Here is a 22,686-nt window from a genome sequence, read left to right on the forward strand (position 1 = left end):
TAATATAATATAATATAATATAATATAATATAATATAATATAATATAATATAATATAATATAAAATATAATATAATGCTGCTCCTGTTGCTGCTGCAGCTGTGGGGTCCTGTTGTGTCTTCTCACCTCGCTGCTTTTATTTTCTGCTGCCCAGCATGCAGCAAAAATCCGAGGAGCTTCAAACAGAGGAGACCCCTGAGAGGTGCAGAGACACCGTAATAAGGCATCAAGAGAGGGGGGGCGCAGCCGCAGAGACAGCTGCTGCAGCAGCAAGAAACGCTGCCGCTGCTGTTCGCCATCCACCTCCTGCTCCTGCTCCTGCTCCTGCTGCTGCTGCTGCTGCTGCTGCTGCTCGCGCCGCTGCTGCCGTTGCTGCTGCTGCTGGGGATGCAGCAGCAACGGCAGCAGCTCCAGGAAGCAGAGACTCCCCACAACATCGAGCAGCACATTCAAATCAACTGCTGCTGCACTCCGCGGCTGCAGAGCGAAATACCTGCAGCAACAACCATGAGCAGACAGGCAAAGGAGACAAGCAAAAGATGTATCTGCCTGTCTTCACAGAGACACTTGCTTTCTGTCTCCTTTTCTGTCTCTTCAGTATAACTACTCTAAACAAGAAAACCCCCAAGCAGCTCCTCTTTAAACCAGCAGCAACATCGCAGGAGACCTTTGAGGGGTCTCCGGGGGCCCCCTAAAGGGTCTCGTGCTGTTTCTGCTGCTGCTGTTGCTGCTGCTGTTGTTGCTGCTGCTGCTGCTGTAGCGCGAGACAGCGTGTGGGGGGCCCTACTCCTCAGCAACAGAAAGAAATGCCTTAACAGCAACAGCTCTAGCCCTAGGCGATGCTGAGGGGGTCAAACTAGGATTGCAAACCCCAAAGATAAATTCAGGGTTTCTGCACACCCCTTCCCGCGGGGGTTGGGGGGCCCCAAGGGGCCCCCCAAGGGGCCCCACAAGGGGCCCCACAAGAGGCCCCCCAAGGGGCCCCACAGGGGGCCCCCCAAGGGGCCCCACAAGAGGCCCTCCATCCCTCTCTTCATCTGGGGCCTCTCCCAGAGGGCTTCGGAGGCCCCAGCGGGTGTTGGGGGCCCCAGGGGGCCCCTGGGGGGCCCTCATGGGGGCCCCCAAGGGGGCCCCTGGCACGTCGAACCGCATGGCTGCGAGGGAGTCGGGCAAGAAGGGGTCTTTGTTGAAGAGGAGGTGAAATGCTTCGTGAAGATCTGCTTTAAGGGCATCCCAGTGCCTGCAATAGAACAAAACCCTAAACCCTAAACCCTAAACCCTAAACCCTCAACAGAACCTCAGTTCAGGGCTTGAAACTCAGAAAGGAGTTGGTTTTAGGGTTTAGGGTTACGGTTTAGGTTTAGTGTTTAGGGCTTAGGGTTTAACTGTACGGGGAAGGGCTTTATAGGGTTTGACGTTCACCAGAATTCATATGTGTTCTATTGGCTAGGGTTTAGGGTTTAGGGTTTAGGGTTTTGATTACGTGCTGTGCAGGGGATCTAGGAGCTCTTCCTGTTGCTTCTCCCTTTTCTTCTTCAGCTGCAGGGGCCCCTTGGGGCCCCTCAAAGCATCTAATATTCGGGTAAGCAGATTTGCCGCCAGCTCTTCTGCTTTACCTTCATTGCAAAGGAGCCAGCATAACTCGGGTGTACGTACACCTGCATGCAAGACGGGGGGCCCCCCCGAGGGGCCCCCCCCTCCCGGGGACGCGAAGCCCCCCGCATCAGACAACCAGGGGGGCCCCCCAGATGAAGCCGAGAGGAAACGCAAAGAAAAGACAGGGGCCCCCAAAGGGATACAAAAGATGTGAGGCCCCAGGGGCCTCTCTAGAGAAAAGATATTATAAGGACGCAGCAAAGCTGAAGAAGGGGTGTAGACGCTACTGTTGCTGCTGCTGCCGCTTGTACTGTTGCCGCTCCTGCTGGGACGCCTGCTGCTGCTGGGGGGTTTGCTCGCGCTGCCTCGCAAGCTGCTGCTCCTGCAGCTGCAGCAGCAGCAGCTGCTGCAGCAAAGAAGTGAGTGGCTGCTTGTGCTGTTGAGTGCAGCAGGCTGCGTTAGCCCAGGGGGCGCCCCTCTTCTAAGGGTAGCAGCAGCAGTGTTTGTATGGGGCCTCAGGGGGGCCCCCCTCTTCGCCGACTCACGTGCAGCAGCAGCAGCAAAAGCAGCAGCAGCAGCAGCCATTTGCTGCCTTTGTAGCCCAAATCCCTCAGTATTCTTCCCTGAGGGCCCCTGGCCGTACACTGCAGCTCAGGGGCCCCCTTTTACCTGCATTGCTATGGGGGCCCCCCAGCTGTCAATTTGCTTCTTGGGGGGCCCCTCGGCACCCTAGGGGCCCCCTGGATGCTGAGACTTCTTTAGGTTTCTCTGACTGTCTCTCCGTTTCCTCCTTCGGTGTTTATGCATAGAGTTTGCTGCTGCACGAAGGCCGTGGTAGCTGCTGCAGCAGCAGCAACAGCAGCAGCAGCAGCAGCAGCAGCAGCTGGGGGTCTGCTGCAGTGTTCGGCGGCGAGATTACTGGAGGTGGAGTTGAATTAAAAGTTATTGTTTAATTAAAAATTTTTAATTTAAATAACAAATTAATTTATGATTAATTAATTTATTTATTCATTTTTGGCTACAAATATATCCACCGGCAGCCGCCGGACGAGCAAACATCGACGGTAGGTAGCGGCTGTGTTTTAATTGAAATAAAGTAAATAACTTACTTTATATATTTATTTTATTTTGTTTTATATATTTATATTCATTTTTATTATTATTATTGCTGAAGTTGAGTCAATTAAACTTTTTTTTGAGATGCTCTATTGCGGGTCTATCGAGATTTCTTTTTAGTTATTTCAATCTTGTTATTGTTTACTGCTGAAGAAGAATAAATAAATTTTCTCTATTATTAATTAATTAAATTTAGTTAGATAATTAATTTTAATTCTCTTTTATTACATTACTGTCGCCAGTCGTCTGCCTCAGGTGAAGTTTATTTATTAAGGAAGCAGGCATCGGGTTATTTAGGGGTATGAACATACACTTTAAGGGTTTATGCTTTAGGGTTTAGGGTTTGAGGTCTCTTGTTTTTTTTACTTCTGCACTGCTGCTGCGGCTTGGTGTGTATGCGCACCTTTTCACGATAGTCCTTAGGAGACCCCAACTCCGACGGGCCGAGCTGCTGAGACACCTGAAAATATATTTTTGTGTTTTCTTCCCTGTATCTGCTGCCCCAAAAGCTAGTGCAAAATGAAGCTCTCCCTGGGTTGGCCTCTAAATCCCTGAGCCCCCACAGCTTTGCCTAAACCCTAATCCCCTAATCCCCAAGCCTAAACCCTAATCCCCAAGCGTAAACCCTAAACCCCAAATCATAAACCCTAAACCCCAAACCGTAAACCCTAGACCCTAAACCCCAAACCGTAAATTCTAAACCCTAAACCCTAAACCCTAAACCTCGAACTGTGTGGTGGGTGACCCCTCTGCTCTGCTGAAACCCAGCCTTCTGTAGACACTCTGGCGTACACCCCAAGGCGTATGCTGCACAAAAAGCATCAGCTGCACGTACACTTGAACTTAATAATAAGTTGAGTTTATCTTTCAGTGTTATTGCAGCTCCTGTGTTCGTTCAAAAGTGCTGCTAATGGCCCTCCAGGACCGCCAGCAGAAGCCATTTACCTTCATATATAGACATATATATATATGCATATATATATTATTTAAATATACTATGTATTGTATATACCTATGAATTATTATATATTTATGTGCGGGTGTCAGTGAGCAGCGAGAAACCCAAAGACGCAGTCGGTCTCTGTGCCCGCCTTGTTAATTGATACTGTGAATGGTAGCCCCACAAAGAAGAGCAGCAGCTGCTGTTGCTGCTGCTTTTTGCTGCAGCAGCAGCGGCTGCTGCTGCTGTTTGCATGGAGCAGTTGCTGCTGGTGCTTGTATGCAACAGCAACTGCAGCATGCAGAGCATGGGACCCCCACTAGGGTGTATGTTACTATAATCTAGGGTTTGTTACTATTACGCTCTTGCTCTAGGGTTTATTAGGGTGTGCAGAGAAACCATGGTGCTGCCGTGCTGCTGCTGGTGCTGCTGTTGCTGCTGGTGCTGCTGCTGCTGCTGGCAGCAGCAGAAGACGCAACACAACGCAGTACAAAAAAGGAGACAGCCACCACCTGGTGCTCGTCGCTCAGGATGCCGCTGCAGCCTGCAGCCCCCCACCACCGCAAGGGGTCTCTTCTTTAATAATGCATTTTAGAATTTAAAAGAAGAGACAATACAACAAAACATAATAAGAAATGAGGCCCGGTGGAGAGGACGGGGGAGGAGGGTGCTGAAGGCGTCTCCATGATTTGCTTGTACAAGACAAGAAAAGAAGGCCCTCTGCTGCTGATGCTGCTGCTGCTGCTGCTGTTGCTGCAGGTTCTTGCACTGCTCTGCACGTGTTCGTCTCCGTCGCTGTGGTGTCTCCTCTGTATCTCCTTGCCTCCTTCACTGAAATGTCTCCTTTGGGCCCCTTCCTGATGCAGTTTGCAGCTACAGCTGCAGCTACGCGTGGGGTGTACGTTTGTCCCCTTTTGTGGGGTTCTCAAGAGGCGAGGAAGAGGAAGCAACTACGCAGTTGCTGTCTCTTGTAGCGATGAAAGGAGACAGCTGCAGTTTGTTGTGCTTCTGCATGCGTCAGTCTCCTTTTACTTCCTCTGTCTGTCAATGTGCCCCAGGAGACAGGTGCAGCGCTTCGTGCTGCTGCATGCGCGTCTCTGTCTGTCTCCTTCTTCATCACTCTTTCTTTACCTAGGAACGGCTACCCCTAAGCCTTCCGTATGCATCCACAACCATCTCCCCAACAGAGCGTAGCAGGCCTTGTGTAGCCTCCGAGGAGACAGCACTCTTTACTCCTCCATACACCTGAGTCCCTACTGCCAGTGCATCTCTGCTAATGCGCTGGGCCTCCGCCTTAATTGCTTCTGTCTCTCCTTCGTTCGGAAAGACACATTGGCCCCCATCTCCGCGCGGTGTCTCTGGAGCCCAGTAGGTAGCAGCAGCAGGGGAGACAGTGGGATATACGTACTGCTGCTGCAGATGCTGCACCGACGTCCAAGGATAAGTTACATAAGATGCAGGAACGTAAGGAGACACCCCAGTAACTGTCTCCACTCCTTCAAACACAGCTGCACTGCCCCGAGGGCTTGTCCCAGTGTACGTACTCGTCTCCATTAAAGGAATGCACCCACTCCTGAACAGCAAACACAAAAGAACAATCAATGATAGCACAGCTAGCCACAGCTAGCCACAGCTAGCCGCAGCTAGCCACAGCTAGCCACGGCTAGTGCTCCCAGCTAGCCGCGACACTGTTGGCGGAGCTGCGGCGGGCTGCTGGTCCCCTGCAGCAACTGAGGGATGCTGCAGGATGCAGCGGGACGCCTTACCTGGGGCTTGCCTTTAGGGCGTCTGCTTGGTTTAGAGCAACAAACTCGGAGTAAGGCATTAACCCCATTCTTGTCTCTATCAGTGGCTCCGGCTTCTCTGCCTGCATGCATACACCCCACACACAGGCTCACATACACATTCAGCAAAGAACCCCTAGTAGCTGCACGTACACCGCAAAACACGCACTCCAGCTCCAACTCCCACCCCACGCGCTGCTGCTGCTGCTGCTGCTCGTCCTGCTGTTCGTCCTGCTGCTCCTGCTGCTGCTGCTTCTACACGGCAGCAGCGACGCGCGAACCCTCCCCCAACAAAGGCAAGGCAAAGCAGTTCAAGGAGACAACTCAGCTGGGTGTCCCCCTAAGTGAGGCTGTGCACATGTACGCATGCATGCACGTACGTACACCTGGAGGTGTACGTAAACCGGAACCTTCTCACGCACCTCAGCAGACAGACGACAGGCGTACTGCGATGGCAGCGGCTCCTGGCTGCACAGCGCTTCGGCTCTGCGGTTGGCCTCTGCTGCGAAGCGCTGCTGCTGCTGCAGATGGTCTCGCTGCAGCTGCTTGACCGCTTCTTCCTGCTGAATGCGCAGGAGCTCCTGCTGCTGCCTCAGCCGTTCGTGGTGGGACTTCAGCTCCTCCTGGAGCTGCTTCTGCTGCTGCTGCTGTTGCTGCAGCAGACTGGCTAGTGCCTCCTCTTGCTCTTTTAAGAACCGCTGCTGTCTCTCTTCTTGCTCTTTTCTCTGCCGCTCTTGTGTCTGCAGCAGCTCTTCCATTTGCTTCTGCTGCCGCTGCCGCTGCAGCCGCTCCTCTTGCTCTCTCTTCTCCTGCAACTCCTTTACAAGCTTGCGTCTCTCCTCTTCCCTTCTGCGGCGCTCCTCCTCAAGCCTCTCCTGCAGCTCCTTTTCTTGCTGCTCCCGCTGCAGCTGCAACTGCTGCTGCAGCTGTTGCTGCAGTTGCTGCAGCTCCTGCTGTCTCCTCTGTTCTGCTTCTCTGCGCTGCTCCTCTAGACGCTGCAACTCCAGCAGCCGCTGTCGTTCTTGCTGCTCATAGAGGCGCCGGGCTTCTTCTTGTTGCTGCTTCTGCTGCTGCTGCAGGTGCAGCAAGCGCTGCTGCTCCCGTTCAGCTTGTAGGCGTATCAGCTCGAGTCGCCTCTCTTCCTCCTCCTGCATATGTCTTTGCTGCGCCGCAATTGCCTCTTGCTGCTGCTGCATTTGCATGCGCAGGTACATCTGCTGCTGCTGTTGCTGCTGCTGCTGCCGCTGCTGCTGTTCCAAGCTATAGGCAGCAGCAGCACCACCAGGACGCGGGCTGAGCGCGTCTTCATTGTTGAGACGTTCGAAAACAGCAAATGGCATATCCCCCAACTTGGTGCGGATCCACGGGTCAGGTGAGGCCACCCCTGACTGCTGCTGCTGCTGGTGCTGCTGTTGCTGCTGCAGCCGCTGCTGCTCCAGTTGGTGACGATAGACAGAGTCCGCTTTGAAGACACGCGGAGTGCTGGAAGGCGTGAAAGGAGGAACTACGCGAACCGTCTGCAGAAGCACATCTTAACCTTAAACCCTAAACCCTAAACCCTAACCCTCCGTATCCTCCTTTTCCTTGCCAAAGTGGTAAAATGTGGAGGTTTCAGTTGCTTCTAGGGTTTAGGGTTTAGTCTAACCCTAAACCCTCGGCGGTGCGGGATGGTTAGCCTATGAATTGTGTGGTACGGTCTGTGTGTGCGTTGATGGAATTGTCCTAGGGTTTAAAGTTAAGGGTTAATGGTTTAGTGTTTAGGGTTTAGGGTTTGCTTACTCGTATGGGTGCGGGTACGGATACGGCTCTGGGGCTCTCTGTACACCAGCCATCACAAGGGCGCCTGCTTCTTCCTCTGGGGGAGACAGTTGAAACTCGGAGACGGTATTTGTCTCCTTTGGCGCCGTCTCCTGTGCTGTACACGAACTCCCGCGTCCTCACTGTGCGTCTGCGGGGGCTCAGCATGGAGCAGCAGCCAGCAGCATCTGCTGCTGCTTCCTCCCCTTCAATCACAAACCCCTGCTGCTGCTGCTGCTGCTGTTGCTGCTGCTGCTGCTGCTGGATCGGAGTGGTGCTCCAGCGTAGAGGCACCGGGTAAGAGTTCTGTTGAGTGCTGCTGCTGCTTTGTGTGTATACGACGGGTTTTGATGTTAAGGCCCCCGTGGTTGCTGGTTGGTTGCCGCAGCAAGCAGAGAAGAGACAGCTAGATGCGGGGCCCCCTGCAGCACCTGCGGAGAGAGGGCAGGAGAGCTGCCTGCCTGGGGGCCCTGCTGTGGGGCCAACTCCGCTCTTAAAGACCATCCCAGGGTGCGCCAAATGGCGGGGAAGCGGATCTCTTGGACTCTGTCTCTGCTGCTGCTGCTGCTGCTGCTGCACGCGAGGCACCTCCACCACCTTCTCTACGTACACCGGACGAACCACCTCCCGAATTCGCTCTTCATACACCGGCTTAGGCACCGGCACGAACACCTCCTGCACAAACAAAACATATATATACATATATATGTATATTTATATATATATATATTAATATGCATATATGCGTGTGCATATTTATGCTCTCCCAGGGGTATATTCTTATATATACTAAAAATGTATACATCCATATAGATCTATGATATAGGATGTAGGATTTAGGGTTTAGGGTTTAGGGTTTAGGGTTTAGGGTTTAGGGTTAGTTTACCTGATAGATGGTGGTGGGTACCTCAACGGTGCGTTCAACGACTTGGACTTGAGGGACGTCAGTGATGATCTCTCTGGTGATGGGCTTAGGAACATGATGAATTCTTTCTACAGTCTCGTACTTAGGAACAAACTTTACCTTTTCTTGAACAATATGCTGTTTTTGCTCAACAATTCTTTCTCTAAGGGCTACCTGAGGTACCTCTACAACCCGCTCTTCTATCGTAGGCCGACGTACCTCCACCACCTGCTCCGTTATCCAGGGGCCCCCAGCTGCAGTTGGGATCGGTTCCAGCTTTAATACCCGCCCCTGCTGATGCCCCTCATGCTGTTGCTGCTGCTGCTGGTTGGGGGGTAGCGGAGCTCCTTCTTGTCCTGAGCGGCTCTCGAAGGGGCACGGTGCGCTCTGCATTGCACAGGGACTCCCGTACATCGTCTGCACGGTAAACACGAACGAGGCTGGGAGGTGTGGGGCCCCACAGAAGGCACTTCCTCACTTTTTTGAATGTAGATAAAGGGGAGAAAAATGAAAATGAGACAGAGTCGTGACCCCCCTCGGGATGTGGAGGCCAGGAAGGAGCGGGGAAGGAGCCAGAAAAATAGCTGCAGACCAACTGCTATCAACGACTGGACAACGCATGCACGGGAGGTTGTGCAGCAAACACCTTGGGGTTTGTAGAGGGTTGCCGAGAAAGAGAACACGAGAGCAGCAGCAGCAACAGCAGCAGCAGCAGCCCTAGTAAAGTATGACAAGGGAAACCCGCTGCTGCTGCTGTAGCAAGCAATACCTTTTATTAAAAGAGATTAACTGCTTTTAGAAACCTGTGAAGAAACATACAATACCAGCAAGGCAATGAAGAAGTTCAATTAAGGCTGCAGAACGGGCGGCAACAACACCGGCGCGTCGATGCAGCTGAGTAGAGCACCAGCTAGCCCTACGGAGAAGGGACCTGCTTCAGCGTGAGAGGAATTTATGATGTATATTTATGCACCTTTCAACTACAAAATCAACAAAACAAGAGATAATGCACAACTCCAGCAAAAAGCATACAACAAACCAGCCCGGTGGCGGAAGGGCTGGTATAGCCTGGTCTGCACACGCCGGTACTGCTGGCGGCCGCTCTTGTATTTCCCCTCCTTTTGTTTGGAAAAAAGAAATAAATACCTGTTTAAACTTACTTCAATATAAACAATTCAATTCAATGTCAAATATATACATATAACGATCCCCACCATAGCCCCCGGTGCCGAGCCGGTGCTAGAGGGGGACCACTGCATGGCCTGTAGCACACGGGTGTGAGTACGGGCTGCCTATGAATAAGTCAATTAGCATACTCTTAATATTATTATTAATAGATTTGAGTTCAAAACGTTAGAAAAATAACACAACTTTGCGGAGGTATGCGCGAGAAAAAGGCCATTGAATGGCGCGGACTGCTGCCCTGCAATGTCTGCCTGAAGGAATGCCAATAGACGAAAACCGCCAAAAACAAACCCAGACCTCTATTTCACAACATCTTGAGGTGTGCAGGCGGTCAGGAAATTGGAATTTCGCAGAAGGAACAAGGCGTCGATCAAAGAAACCTCAACCTTCCAGAGGCTCCCCTCTTTTAGGGGGGAATGGCACATCCTCAAGAACTGCAGACATAGGGGCTTTCAGTCTAAAGCATCCATCAGCATAGATAGCTTATTCATTTGGCCTTCTCCCTTCACTCTGTTCAAGCCTAAGGTACCTGATGTCGGGGTGCCCTCCTGGTGGTAGGCGTATGCAATTCAGAAGCAGCAAGCCGCCGATGCCACACCAACAGCACCCATTACTCTTGTTGGTTTAGTTGCTTATGCCATTTAAGCTTCTACACGTTCTTGAGGGTGCACATCGTAGAGAGACAACCACTGCGCAACAGCGGCTGTAGACAGGTAGATCCCCGGGGACTACTGTAGAGTATAAATTCGCATTCATTCTTCAAGCAAGTCAATAGCTGGAATTGAAAAAAGAAAACGTGCTCCCATTCAGAGTTCTGAGACAACGAACTATACTCACAAAGGGTCTCATGTCTACTGGAGCTGGCATGCGCCAAGGAAGAAGAGGCAAAGGGGCGTTCTCTTGATGCAGCAGACAAAGTGACGAATAATGACAGATTTCAAGCGTTACTTGAATTTGCTGAAACGATTCTATTGCAGCAACAAGCAATCGAGTGCAATCCATCCAAAAAGTAGCATTCGCACAAACAAGCGGTTGATGATTGTAAAACCTGATATTGAGGGGCATGCATGCACAGACCGTTGCTTGCGCCTCTTGGAAGAGGGATGTTCCTCTTCCACACCACTTCCCTGCAAACTCCCCAAACGTTATTCCAGGATTATGCAGTTGGAAATTTCAGGGGAGATATTCGTATGTTTTGCCGGCGTCGTTCGTACCAAGCGTCCTTTCTCTAGGATGAAGGCCGTCCTGAGCTGCAATAGAGTCAAAATATACGGCAAGAATCCTGAATCCTCTCCTCCAGTTTTTACGCATCGTGGACACACTAGAGCGAACTTGCGGGGCTGATGCTGAAAGAGTACAGCTTGTCCTGAGTTGAGCTCCGGAAGCTCACTCGGGATGTCGCTCGTCTGGCCGAGACAGTTTTGCTTTCTGTTGCCTCTATGCGTCGCTACACGCGTGTATCGGTTGCCACTTTTCTCCAACTCGATGCTTCGGCAGGTGACTTCGCTGCTATTCCGTGGCAAGAGCTCGAGAAAATTTGCTGGTCCTCTGAGCAGTCTGGGGTGCGATCAGTGGAATGGAATGGTGAGCTACCAACTTTGGGGTAAGTCTACAAGGCTTACGCATTGACAAGAGAACGCTTACTATATGGCCCTATCAAACGCGCGGCGAATCTGATGCTCTTCTCGCCTTCCCACAAGCTTTGAAGAGAGTGCAGATTCACTAATGACAGATAGTGCAGGTTAGACGTAACTGCCGACCGCCTAGCTCCTTGTGTGGAGCTTTCGGGTTTCTTCAAACACTCCCGAGCTGCTGCAAGCTATGTATGGAACTCGGCAGATGCGGGCGCGCGGGCCTGGTTGGGAAATGCCCAGGTCCAGCGTCGGATACGAGAACGGCGTTTGAACGCATACCAGGGAAGCCGGAGTACGGCAGGTCGCGAAGTGCACTGTTGAATTATGAACCATTTTGTCCAGAAACCAAACCGCTCTGATGAGTTTTGCTGAGTGTACGGGTGCAAAGTCTGCACAAGTGTGCGGTCGGTGAGTCCAGTTTCACCGTTTGCCTCCGGGTAGTTTGGAATGTTCATGTATATGAAATCCAGCCTGGCCGTAAAGTCTTGATATAATGCACGAACCAACTTACAATTCCTTTCAGCAATGCTACTTTTTGAAAAACCGTCGATCTTGTACGCATGAACAATGAATAATTGGGACATGGCCTGTGCCGTAACCGAATGCAAACTGCGGGTGAAACGGTTGTGTTTTCTGAGTCTATCCAAGGCAACGCATGCAGGAGATGCCAACCCAGCAATTCCATGAACATGTACACCAACTCAACTGCAGCACTCGTTGACCTCGGTTTTGTTGCCGGGCCGTTTGTACACCGTAGGACTGCCCAAGTTGACAGCCGAGTGGACTATGAAGTGAATTATCTGCTGCCCTGCTCTTCAGAATTCAGCACCAACTCAAACTGTAGGCTGAGAAGCTGAAAGTCCCACGGCGAGGAATGCAACAGTGGCTGGGCACCAGTACGAGATGCAGCATCCAGGGGTGCCGCAATAAGACGCGCAACACCAGCACACGATGGAACAGCAGAAAGACCTCTCGCTGCCGCAGCTGCAAATGCTGCAGGAGCTCCCCACTCAGTTCATCTATTCCTTCTTGAGCGACCAGGCACACAATGACATCGCTACATGGCGACCAGTTAAGGGAAGGATGCAGCATGGCTAAAGTTGGAGTTGTACTTCTGCGTGCAGGTTGCCCAACTGAGGGCCAAGTACATGTTTAGATGAGATCTACAGTGCTAGTGCATGCGTCCGCCCGCCTGCCAGGGCCATCCCGCTGCAACTAGTTCCGTGAGACGACCTCACATGCGCGCGCAGCCAAACCCATTTTTGCTGTCTGCTCTACTACTGTACGCAATTGTTATACTTTTGCTTGCCTGTAAGCTGCCTCAGGCCAAGGAGGTGTATATGTTATCTAGCATGGTGTGCTAATACACTCCATGATAGATTTGCCACGCAGAACTAGTTTCGTGACTGCTCTTGCACTGCAAACAAACTCTCCACGCATACCTGACCCGAATAGCCAGTCTGCAAGCAGAAGTAAGCGTACCACTTAAAAGTATATGATACGGAGAGTGCACGCTCCCTGGCCCGCAAAGAAGGCCCTGCAAGGGATATCAACGGAAATGACCGAAGACAGACGTATACCATATGATGGGTCCGGCTCATGCGCCTTTGCCAATGCCTCATTTTAAAATGAGGGGCCCATCGGTAAGGCTCTGGAGCGAACGGATTCTGATTGTGTTGTCTGAGGTATTAGCGCAAGTCCGCTGGCGGCAGGCTTGTGTGTGTTGTGTTCACTTGGTGGTGGCAGACACATTAAGAACATTTGTATTTCTGAAAAATATCCTCCAATTAAATTACATTATGAAAATAATGCGTTATGGAAGTAGCTGTCAGGGCCCAAAGTTCAGCTGCAGCGCACAGGGGCCTGAGTTGGCTCCTGTGTTACGTCCGCCACTCCCCTCCTCAATGTAGGAAGCAGAATGTGTTGATTCCCTGATGTCTTTACATTAGTCCCCGTTGCCTTATTACCAAATGTGCTCTTTATATTTTCCTTTCTGAGAATGCAGTTCCTCTCACGTGTTTTGTGCCTGGTGGCCGCTGCTGGCGCCTGGCACGAATTAAGCAGTAGCGAAATGGCACTACCTTTTGCTCTTGCAGCAGCGCCTGCAGCTCCTGCTTCCTCAGGAAGCCCTGCAGTTGCGGCTACACATTCTGAATCCGCTGTGCAGATCCTTACAGATGCGAACTTTGAACAAGAAACGCAAGCCGTCACCGGCTCCACCTCGGGTACGTAGTGTCGGGCTGCCCGCAGGCCGGCTCTTTGCTTGGTGTTCACGGGGAAATAGTGTCCTTTTGAACTCTTTTTCCCTCACGTTACGGCAATTTGTGTTGTTCAACGCATCCCTGACTCTCAACTCTTCGCCATCAGTCCACAAAGGCGTGAAACGCGCTATGCAGTGCATGTATGCATGCCATTTTAACGGAAACGTGCTTACCTGCGGCACTCGCAGCCTTTTGTGCGTTTAAGGCCTGTTGTTTTCTGCTCCTCCTCTTTGTCTCAGGCGACTGGTTTGTGAAGTTCTACGCTCCATGGTGCGGCCATTGCAGGAAGATGGCGCCTGCGTGGGAGGAGCTCGCTAAGAAGCTAAAGGGACAAATTAACGTAGCTCATCTCGATGCCACGGCGAACCCGCAGACTGCAAGACGATTCAGCATTAGAGGTTTCCCAACTCTTCTGTTCCTTAAAGATGTGAGGCGAGCGTTCAACAGCCGACTGGGTGGCTTCGCCCTCCGGTGTTAGCAGTTAATCACGTGCTGCGTGTAGTGCAGCGCATCCCGTCATGTGTTTTAGTGCGGTTTATTTTTGGGTGTTGTGTCTCTTTTAGGGCCAGATGTATCATTACAAGGGCAGCCGCACTGTGGACGATCTGTACGCCTTTGCAACCGGCGGCTGGGAGCAAACGGCTGGCAAAGTGAGGCGACGCGTTTATGTCAGGAGTTGCGTTTTGAATTTGGATATCATTTGCAGTCACTATTTACAATAGTAGTTTTTTCACGGCACTATATGAAGTTACTTGGCTCTGAACTGATGTGAGATTACCACTTGTGTCCGTTTTGCTCAGCCTATTCCGCCGGTCCTGTCTTGGCTGGACTCGATGAAGGACGAGTTTGTGTTGGCAGTTCAACAACTCCGCGATGTCTTCATTCAGTTCCCTGTTCCTCTGTTGATGCTTTTCATTGTTGGGTGCATCATGGGATCGATGATTACTTGTTTAGGCGTTGCCCTCTGCATGGGGACAAAGAGTGGCGACGTAAAGGTCTCCAAGACGTCCAAGAAGAAAGATTAGAGAAGTCGTGCCTCTTCATGGAGGTTTGGTGGTGGTATGTTGTTGTGTGGCGAACTAAACACAGTGTGAAGGCTGTTGTCTAGCAAATAGTCCACTTGGCGTTAAAGCAATGAGCGGAAGCAGTGTGCTGTAGACGGCCAGCGCCGTCTGGCCTCGCTTCCCTGGAAGCTGCTCAAGCCCATTTGCAGCCTTGCGCGGCACAGATTGTGTTTTGCGAAGGGGGGGGGGCGGGGGGATAAACGAGGTTGACACTGATGCGAGTTGAATGCTGAATTCGGTTAGATCCGCGTGCGAGACTCGCTGGGATTCCTGATGCCATGTGTTCTTCCCCTCGCATACTTAACAACTCTGTGCTTCACTTTCTCAACTATTGATACCCACGGTGGCGGCGTACTCTATCGGGTGTACTTCAGTCAACACCCCTCAAGGTGGTACGAGGCAGAGCTAGTGACATGGGCAGGCTAGTAGAGTTCAGAGGAAACCAAGAGCTCCCCAAAAGCCCGAAGCGTACAACCGTTATAAAGTTTTCCCCGGCGGGGGCAGCAGCACCTTTGAATACCAGCAGAAGTTATGCTGCTGAGATGCACTAGCAAGGACTGCTTGCGACGAAAACCGCTTGAGTCATCCAGATTAATCTGTTGGTGAATCAATGAAGTCTAAAACCGAGCGCATTGCACATGTTCGCGAATCCTTCAGCTTCCTAAAGCCATGCAATCGTACAGCGGGCTGTAGTTCCAGATCGAGTTGTTACGTCTTCACAATGGAAGGGCGGTTTGGAGTGCCTGGCAGATCGATACCTGGGCTTAGAGGGTGCTGAGTGTCGCCGTCGCCTGCCTGCACTGGCTAGCCACTCGGGAAATACAGTGTGCCCACCTTGGGAGAGGTTACGAGGTTACCATTGCCTGTCTGCCTCGCAGCGGATGCGGTGCTGCTCAACACTGCATGCATCATTCTGTCGACGGAGCCGTTGCAAGTAGAGCATAGACGTTGCCGAGGGGGTTACTCTTAGCAAGCCAAACAGGCTAGCGAGTTCGCCCCTCAATTCAGCTTTCGCACCTGTTCTCGGCCTTTACTGTAACCTTATACCGCTAGTAGTGGCAACGCGATGGCCCCCAACTAAAGCAAGGCAAGAAATTTCAAAGGCAGTGCGGTGCTGGCTTCTCCAAAGTGCAGCCTAATTCCAACTTAGTGTTCCTCCCCCCTTGACAAAGCAAAAGGAAGCAGGCATATCCTCGGAGAAGTGGCATATGAAAGGTCACAACGCATGCAAACTTCGGAAGCCGTGTCGAGCTCACACGTGGATCCACAGGCTCCACACAGGCGCAGACATTTTGGCAGTTGCCAGTCCTCCCTATTTCCACGCATTGGGCAATGCATAGCGACATCATGATTGGATCGCCCCGAATCAAAAAGTGGTAGGTTTTTGGCCGCAACCCGCCAGTGTTATTTGCCTGTCGCCTGGCTTCAAAACGCTCATTCATTATGCTTGAGACTGCAAATGGACAAAGACTTCCGACTAGTGCCTCTATGTGCACCACTACAGGCCCGGGTGAGAGACAGTTGGACCCATCATCTCCATGTATGCGGGAAAATTGCTGCGGATGCACGTAGTGTTGCCTTCCTGGGAACAGAAAAGAGATGCCCATACCCGTATCCAGGATGGTTGGAGACTGGAGGGGAAGTCAGTTACTTTTGGAAACTCCTATCTATTGTCTTTGTCTCCTGTAGCTCACGACTGTCCTATGCCAAGAGCAAGCGCTCTCGTTGCAGTGAGTCCGGTTCGTTAAAACCAAACGAAAATGCTCTAAGACAGAATAGTTAGTACAGGAGGGCTCAGTGAGCGTAACCACGTGTTTTCTTGAATGTTGCTAAGTAACTAGACTGTTCGAGATAGTCTAAGGCGAAGGCAGCGCACACCCACGGCGATAGCGAGCTGCAAGCGACACCGCTCTCAGAATGCTCACCTATCTCAGTATGTCCTATTAGTCGTTATGGGCACTTGAAGGATAATACAGCAACATGTCACTGACTGAGCACTTCGCATAATTCATGGGGTTCTCGCCAGCGCGCATTGCTTGCAACACGATGTTCCGCCGTCCCCACATGCAAGGACTAATACGCCTCCTTACAAGGTCGCAAGAAAGCCTCAAAAAAATTCAACTTTGCGGGCAAATGGTCTTCAAGGATGTAACCGGCCTAAATACAGTCGACTTGCGGGGCGCATGCATCGGCCGGGCCCCAAAGTGCCGTGGAAGCCTGGGGCATCCCCAGCCCCATTGTGGGAAACATCTAGAAACCGTGATGTCCTTTTGTGAATATAGCATTTGTGGACGAAATCCATCATGTTTTTAAGGAGCGCAACCTTGAGCAAACCAATAGAGGGGTTACGGTAGAGCCCTCGCCGGTTCTGCCTTCGCAAACATACCTAGGGCAGTGATTGCAATACCTTGCTGCCACTACAGATCAATCGCATTGTAAGCATTCCGTGGAGTTTTCTCGAGCTGGTGTTTTAGGGGGGGAGTTTCCTGTGGCCCTCTAACAACGATGTCGCGCCGGGTTTCAACGCTGGGGGCTGGCAACCCGAAGTCGGCTTGTGTGCCGAAGAACTTCGACTTGCTGCCTTTCCCCTCTCTCCGTGTCCGTCTGCATCCAGTGCCGCTTATGACCATTTTGGATGCGTACATTCGCCGCGACGAAGGCCAGGAAAACGTCATCGGCACTCTGCTGGGGTCTTGCTCCGATGGAAACGTCATCGACGTAACAGACTGCTTCGTGGATCGGCACTCCTTGACGGGAGAGGTATCTCAGCATTAACAAGTTTGAAGGGATGAAGGCACACGTGGGAAGGAGGCAGAGCTTCATATCGCACTCGGTTCATTCGCCGTTTGTCGTGTGCTGTTCCTGTGCAGGGTTTGCTGCAAATCATCAAGGACCACCACGAGAGCATGTTCGAGCTAAAGCAGCAGGCCAACGGAGGCAATGGGGGAGTTCGGGAGGTGGTGGTGGGGTGGTTCTGCACAGGTAGTGAAATGACAGAACTGACCTGCGCTGTGCACGGTTGGTTCAAGCAGTTTTCCTCTGTTTCCAAGTTCTTTCCTCAGCCTCCGCTGACAGAACCCATCCACTTGATGGTTGATGCGATCATGGAGAGCGGGAGCTTCGCAGTGAAGGTAAGAAACGGTCCTTGTGACAGCCCAAAGAGATTCACTGTTTCTAGGCGCGTAATTCTCACGTGAAGGGACGGAGAGGCTGCAATCGTGCCTCTGGGGAAATTGATTGTTTGCGTTTCAGGTGTACACACAAGTGCAGATGAGTATGGCTAGGGAGGCTTGCTTCCAATTTCATGAACTCCCCTTGGAACTGTACGCGTCTCCCTCCGACCGAATTGGCTTGAGGTTGCTGCAAAAGGTCCGCATGGCGCATCGCAGCCATCCGCCTAAGGCTGAAGAGTTGATGGAACCAGCGCCAGATGGCGTTTTGCTGGATGAAATGGGCGACGGCCTCAGTGCTGAACTTGAGCAGTTGCAAGAGAAGCTCGAGATTTGTGCCTCATACGTTCGAAGCATATTGAACGGGGAAACTGAACCAGATCCCGAAGTTGGCCGTTTCCTCAGCGCAGCTCTGAGCGGAGCCACGGAGCCAGAACTGGAGAACTTTGAACAACTTTGTCAGAACACGTTACAGGATAGTCTCATGGCGGCGCACTTGGCTAGGCTGGCAAAGTTGCAGTTCGCTGTTGCGCAAAAGCTCAACAATTCATTCTTTTGAGGGGAAATCAGCGAGTATGCAGCGCCTCTGCACACGTGTTGACTTCGACATAACGGGGCAACGTAATAATGTGCTAAGGAGGCCCGTCTCACTTATGTGTAACCTAGGCGTTTGCACTGACTTTATAGTGAATTATTTCCATCCAGTTAAACGGCTTCAATGGCCCAAACTTCCGGGCTGTAGTTACCGGCCTACAGCCATCCTCTTTTTAGGATTACCGCCAAAAAATCTAAGTCGATTGTGCAAGGAACGACTGCGAACCGATTACACCTCGGCAAATTGTTCTGACATGTGAAAGCCCTTCACGTTGCGGTGAGTGTCCACATGAAGTTGAATGTCGGAGGTGCAGCATTAAATTCATTGCCTGTGCTTGCATTCCCGTGTCCGGGAGGATGGCAGCACGGCTTTTGCTCGATGCTGGTGATGTCCGGCACTCCGTAGAGTTGCCCGAACATGTGCATGAAGTCGTTAAATTGGACCCAGTCTCCTGAAGATTACAGCCCTTGTTGGTTTGGTAGGCAGGCGCACAGTTTCCAAAAAGCCACATAGAACATTGGAACGTGACAGGACGCCTAGGGCAGATTTTGTCGGACAGGTGGTATTTCTGCAGTGGCCAAGCATCTCCTTAGTTTACGCTAAGCAAGCGTGCGCTTTAGTGCATCGAGTGCACATGTTAGGTCGTAAAGGTCAACACACAGACGCTGACCGCCTGAGCTGTACTGAGCATCGGCAAGGCAGGCCACCACGAGCTCCGCGGGGCGACGAGGTGGTTCTGAAGCCTAACGCTACATAGGGACGAAAGCAACGAGCTTCCAATCATTCTCATTTGATATTGGAGTTGGCCCAGATTCAGCCGGAGTACAGGGTGTGTCTTTCCGCGTGAGGCAACGGGTCCGGCAAGAGGTTCGGCCAACGGTGTTAAATGGAAGGCTCTAGAATATATGCATGTGTAGAATGGCGTGGAATGGATGATTCTTGTGAATGTGGCTAGTGTATTTATTCGTTGAATGTGCATACCGCCATTGCTCTCCGTGGTATGCCCGGCCCTCTGTTCTCATCGAGTGGGTCACCCGTGTTCGTTCATCTTGACCACAAGAAGAATAATCTCTCCGTTTCACTAACAACATTTACACTCATCTCATCATCACCCTGCTCCAACAACATCTATACACGAAAATTGAACAAAGAAAGTACTTCACACTCAGCGTGCTGAATGACGGCCTCGTGCTCGATGCCGTGCTCGCCTGCTTTCCGTTCCTCGCCACTAAACGGGCAGCGCCCGATGACCGAGCCTTCGCAATTGTTAAGGACCCTCTTTACAAGTATTTTTAAATTTATCCACAGTCCGTATTACACATATATGTAGCTCGGAAAGTAATAGTTTTTAAGTAAGGTCGCACTGAAGCGCTTCCTACGGGTTTCGTGCTGTCCATTCAGCCCCCTTGGCCGTTTGCTGTTCTCAACTGCAGGGGCACCTTTTTCACGTCATTGGCGCATTTGAATTGATTTTCTCCTTCCCACACGAATTAATTTTATATTTATTCCTTTTCCTTCCGCCCTTGAGACACGAGGGTGCCTGTATTTCTGCTAGTCGAGGTACGCCGTTTCCCCGTGGTGTCTGAGACGACTAGGATCAGTCAGGCAGCAGCGAGGCTGTGCTTTTTGGTGCTTTCGCAGGGCCCAACAGATCTTGGTTGCTTTGTTAGCATTACAGACAACGTGGACGTGCCACCCTACTTAGTTTAGCGGGATCAGCAGACGTCTCGCTCGGACCAGGTGTCTCGGACGTCATTCTTCCATCTACTTTTCTTTACTTTTGCTCAGTATACTCAGTATAATGCGTAGAATAATTGCATCTGCAATAGTACTGGCCACTGCGCCATTGAGCAAATGGGGTGGCGTCGCCGGAACTCTTCCGGAGGGCTGGTCAACTGCTGGGCCATTGACGAGTAGAGATGGGCCACTGGCGAGCGGAATGAACCTTCAGGCCGCTCGCGGAGAGCCCGAAGATGCCTTTCCGTCAGAAGAAAAGGCCAATACTTCGTCTTCGCCGGATCCCCCTAATAATCTGCACAGCGTGGATCCGGAGAACAGTATTGTACTACAGGCAAGGTTGCCCTCGGTGTCCTCAACAGGAGAGGCTCAGCGGGAAGGAGGGCAAGGGAAAGACGGAGAATTAGAAGAAGCTCCCAGTGTAGTTGAGAAGGAAGAGAAAGTTTGGAGGTATGGGCCCAAGGTTTTAAGCGTAGCTCTTCTTGTCGTGGTGTTGGCGTCCTTCGTGAGGTTGCTTTCTTCAAGCCTTCTATGGGAGGAGGGAATGGGAGAGTCTGCTGCAGTGCCTCCACAGGCTGATGAGAGTACTGCAGCGCCGGGAGAATCGAACGTCTTGCCAACGGATAAACGTGGACCTTTGGAGAGTGGCGCGCAGCACAACGTGGAAATGCCGAAAAGTGGGGATGGCCAAAGTGAGGAGATCGGTGAAGTCTCAGAACTTAGACGCAGTATTGAGAATCTAACGGACCAGTTTAGGCGTGCGTCATTGAGGACAGAGGCGTGGGGAAACAGGTCGGAGAGTGTCCTGCTCTCCAGCAGGGCAGAAGGAGGGGATGACTCAACTGCACAGTTGGCCGTGCAGGCCCTTGTAGATAAAGTTTCGTCAATATCATCTGCATTGGCTCAGAACGTTGGAGCACTCTGTACCGGCCTGGAATCGCTAGCTGAGAATGTCAGAAATGCAAAAACTCAGGAGCAGGCAGAAGAGGTTGCAAGTAATCTCCGAAAGCTGCTACGAGCCTTGGAAAACGTTGGTAACAGCGCCGCTTCCGAGTTTTTTGTGGTTACACAACTGACTACCAACATGACCAGTCAGTCAAAGAAGCTTCTTGAACTATATCCAGACATTCTTGTACTTGCGAATAACTTGGCCGAGTCACTGCCTACCCCTTACGAGAAGAAACACGCCAGCCCAACGCCTGCCCCAGAACCTGCAGAAGCGGATCCCTTGGATAGTTTGCGAACGCTGCTCGATTCAGTGAGTGTCGCGGAGGCACTTCAGCAAGCTAAGTTTCAAAAGGTTCTTCAGCATCCATTGGAAGGGCCCCAATTTGCATATTTGATGCAGTTGTTATTGAAGTCTCAGGAGCAAGAAGATTCCATGCATGCAGCTGTGAAGTCGCTGGTGCATGCTCAGCACAGCGTGGAGGAAGGGAAACTACCCGTCGACCGCCTCAACGTGAGTGCAGCCACAGAAATGCTTATGGCTATCAAGGAGAAGCAGATAACCTTGGGGGAGGCACTGAAGCTTGAACTGGACTTGTGCGTTGAGCGGGCACTGGAGCACCTTGAAGCAGGACGCGTTTTGATAGGGCGAGGCGAAGATGGGCGCTGGAATAGAAATGCCCATCCACTCTTGAGTCTGGCCAGAACAATCAGGAAGAACACTGCCGTTGTGGAAACGAAGTTGACTAGCTGGGAGAAGCACGTACGAAGCAAGTATCCCTGAAGAAGGGTCACCAACTACTCGATTTGGGCGCATAATTATTTTGTTCGCTGTAGTACCTTAAGCAGTTGCCGTCGTTCCACTTGAAGTAGCCTTTATTTGTGATGCAAGCCAAACGATTTTAATATACGGCTTCTGGCCAGTCGTGTACTTGAAGCGAGCGCTTATGGTGTTCTTATGGTATCTGTGTAATGTGGAAGGCCATGTATCGTAGACTGTTAGGAAAAACGCTTTCTTTTGTTCTCTCCCTGCGGAAGATTTTCTGCTTAGTTGCTTGGAATGTACCTTCCCCCGGGCTTGTCGGCATAACCGAATATGTTTAATGCTAGGCATTAGGTGATGCATACTCTGGAGCGAACACTGGACCACATGCGTTTCTAGTATGCAATAGTACTGTTATTGCAATTACCTGGATCGCGAGTGATTGGGGCAGACGTCTTCCCCCGGGTTGTTCAGAGACTGCGGATGATGAACAGCTCGTAGAAGAAATGTTCGATGCTGCATTCAGAGGGTAGGAGTGTGGCTATTCGTCAGGCCTGCGTTTGTGAGTTCAGTAGAACTAGACAAGCTGAGAGCATCAATCATATTAGGACTTCTGCCAGGCTTATTGGTGTTAGTTGCTGCCCCTGAAGGGGCGTACAGTAGTAACCTAGAGTAAGCAGCTCTGTTGTAGTTTTTCATTCCTAGTAGTGACAGAAGATGTGCACGCTTTGCTTTGATGCGAACCAAGCACTGGTCACATGGCCACCTTTTACAGACGCACGACAAGCCTCTACCACCCTATCCCCAAGAACAAAGCAATTGAGCTGCATGCACTGATGTTGATGTTGTATATAGCACGCCATTCCACGGAATAAGCCACCAGAGACCTACACATCGTCTGTTAACTAGGGCTCAAGGAATTGGTGCACCACGATGGGCACGGTACTTCTGGACCCCTTGGTCCAACCATGCCTTGACAGAATCCTTTAGGCCTCATGAGCGGTGTACAAATGCCGCAAAAAGATTGGTGGAATGCCTTCTCAGTCAAGGCGCCTCACAGAAGTGCCCCAGCACCGGAGAAACTGGCAAAGTCGAGCTAAGCCCGTTGGAAGGAGTGAGGGACATCAGTGGAGCAGTCCCAGACAACAGAAGGTGCAGAGGGTAACTCGTTGCCTAAAGCATCTATGGATACAAAC

At 51.4% G+C, this 22,686-nt stretch overlaps 5 protein-coding genes across 5 annotated transcripts; 3 read left to right on the plus strand and 2 right to left on the minus strand.

Moving 5' to 3' along the window:
- Nucleotides 1-125: 125 nt before the first annotated feature.
- EAH_00036210 (hypothetical protein, conserved) lies at nucleotides 126-2,180 on the minus strand (the record flags this gene model as incomplete). The annotated part of the gene is made up of 3 exons (XM_013392063.1): nucleotides 126-492; nucleotides 787-1,239; nucleotides 1,483-2,180. Coding segments are annotated over 3 exons (1,518 nt in total), but the record flags the coding sequence as incomplete, so codon positions are not given.
- A 2,602-nt stretch (nucleotides 2,181-4,782) lies between these two features.
- On the minus strand, nucleotides 4,783-8,550 carry EAH_00036220 (hypothetical protein, conserved; the record flags this gene model as incomplete). The annotated part of the gene is made up of 6 exons (XM_013392064.1): nucleotides 4,783-5,224; nucleotides 5,418-5,518; nucleotides 5,589-5,690; nucleotides 5,816-6,952; nucleotides 7,215-7,907; nucleotides 8,119-8,550. 6 exons carry the CDS (start codon nucleotides 8,548-8,550, stop codon nucleotides 4,783-4,785), a joined length of 2,907 nt encoding a protein of 968 aa, XP_013247518.1.
- Nucleotides 8,551-12,583: 4,033 nt separating this feature from the next.
- On the plus strand, nucleotides 12,584-14,241 carry EAH_00036230 (thioredoxin, putative; the record flags this gene model as incomplete). The annotated part of the gene is made up of 5 exons (XM_013392065.1): nucleotides 12,584-12,598; nucleotides 12,961-13,180; nucleotides 13,456-13,643; nucleotides 13,780-13,866; nucleotides 14,017-14,241. 5 exons carry the CDS (start codon nucleotides 12,584-12,586, stop codon nucleotides 14,239-14,241), a joined length of 735 nt encoding a protein of 244 aa, XP_013247519.1.
- A 2,544-nt stretch (nucleotides 14,242-16,785) lies between these two features.
- On the plus strand, nucleotides 16,786-18,009 carry EAH_00036240 (eukaryotic translation initiation factor 3 subunit 5, putative; the record flags this gene model as incomplete). The annotated part of the gene is made up of 3 exons (XM_013392066.1): nucleotides 16,786-17,040; nucleotides 17,151-17,411; nucleotides 17,533-18,009. 3 exons carry the CDS (start codon nucleotides 16,786-16,788, stop codon nucleotides 18,007-18,009), a joined length of 993 nt encoding a protein of 330 aa, XP_013247520.1.
- Nucleotides 18,010-19,846: 1,837 nt separating this feature from the next.
- On the plus strand, nucleotides 19,847-21,511 carry EAH_00036250 (hypothetical protein, conserved; the record flags this gene model as incomplete). The annotated part of the gene is made up of 1 exon (XM_013392067.1): nucleotides 19,847-21,511. The coding sequence occupies one exon, from the start codon at nucleotides 19,847-19,849 to the stop codon at nucleotides 21,509-21,511; it is 1,665 nt and encodes a 554-aa protein (XP_013247521.1).
- Between the last annotated feature and the right edge of the window lie 1,175 nt (nucleotides 21,512-22,686).

Source organism: Eimeria acervulina, genomic scaffold (genome assembly GCF_000499425.1).
Source record: "Eimeria acervulina Houghton genomic scaffold, Eah_scaff389, whole genome shotgun sequence".
NCBI classification, from domain to species: Eukaryota; Apicomplexa; class Conoidasida; order Eucoccidiorida; family Eimeriidae; genus Eimeria; species Eimeria acervulina.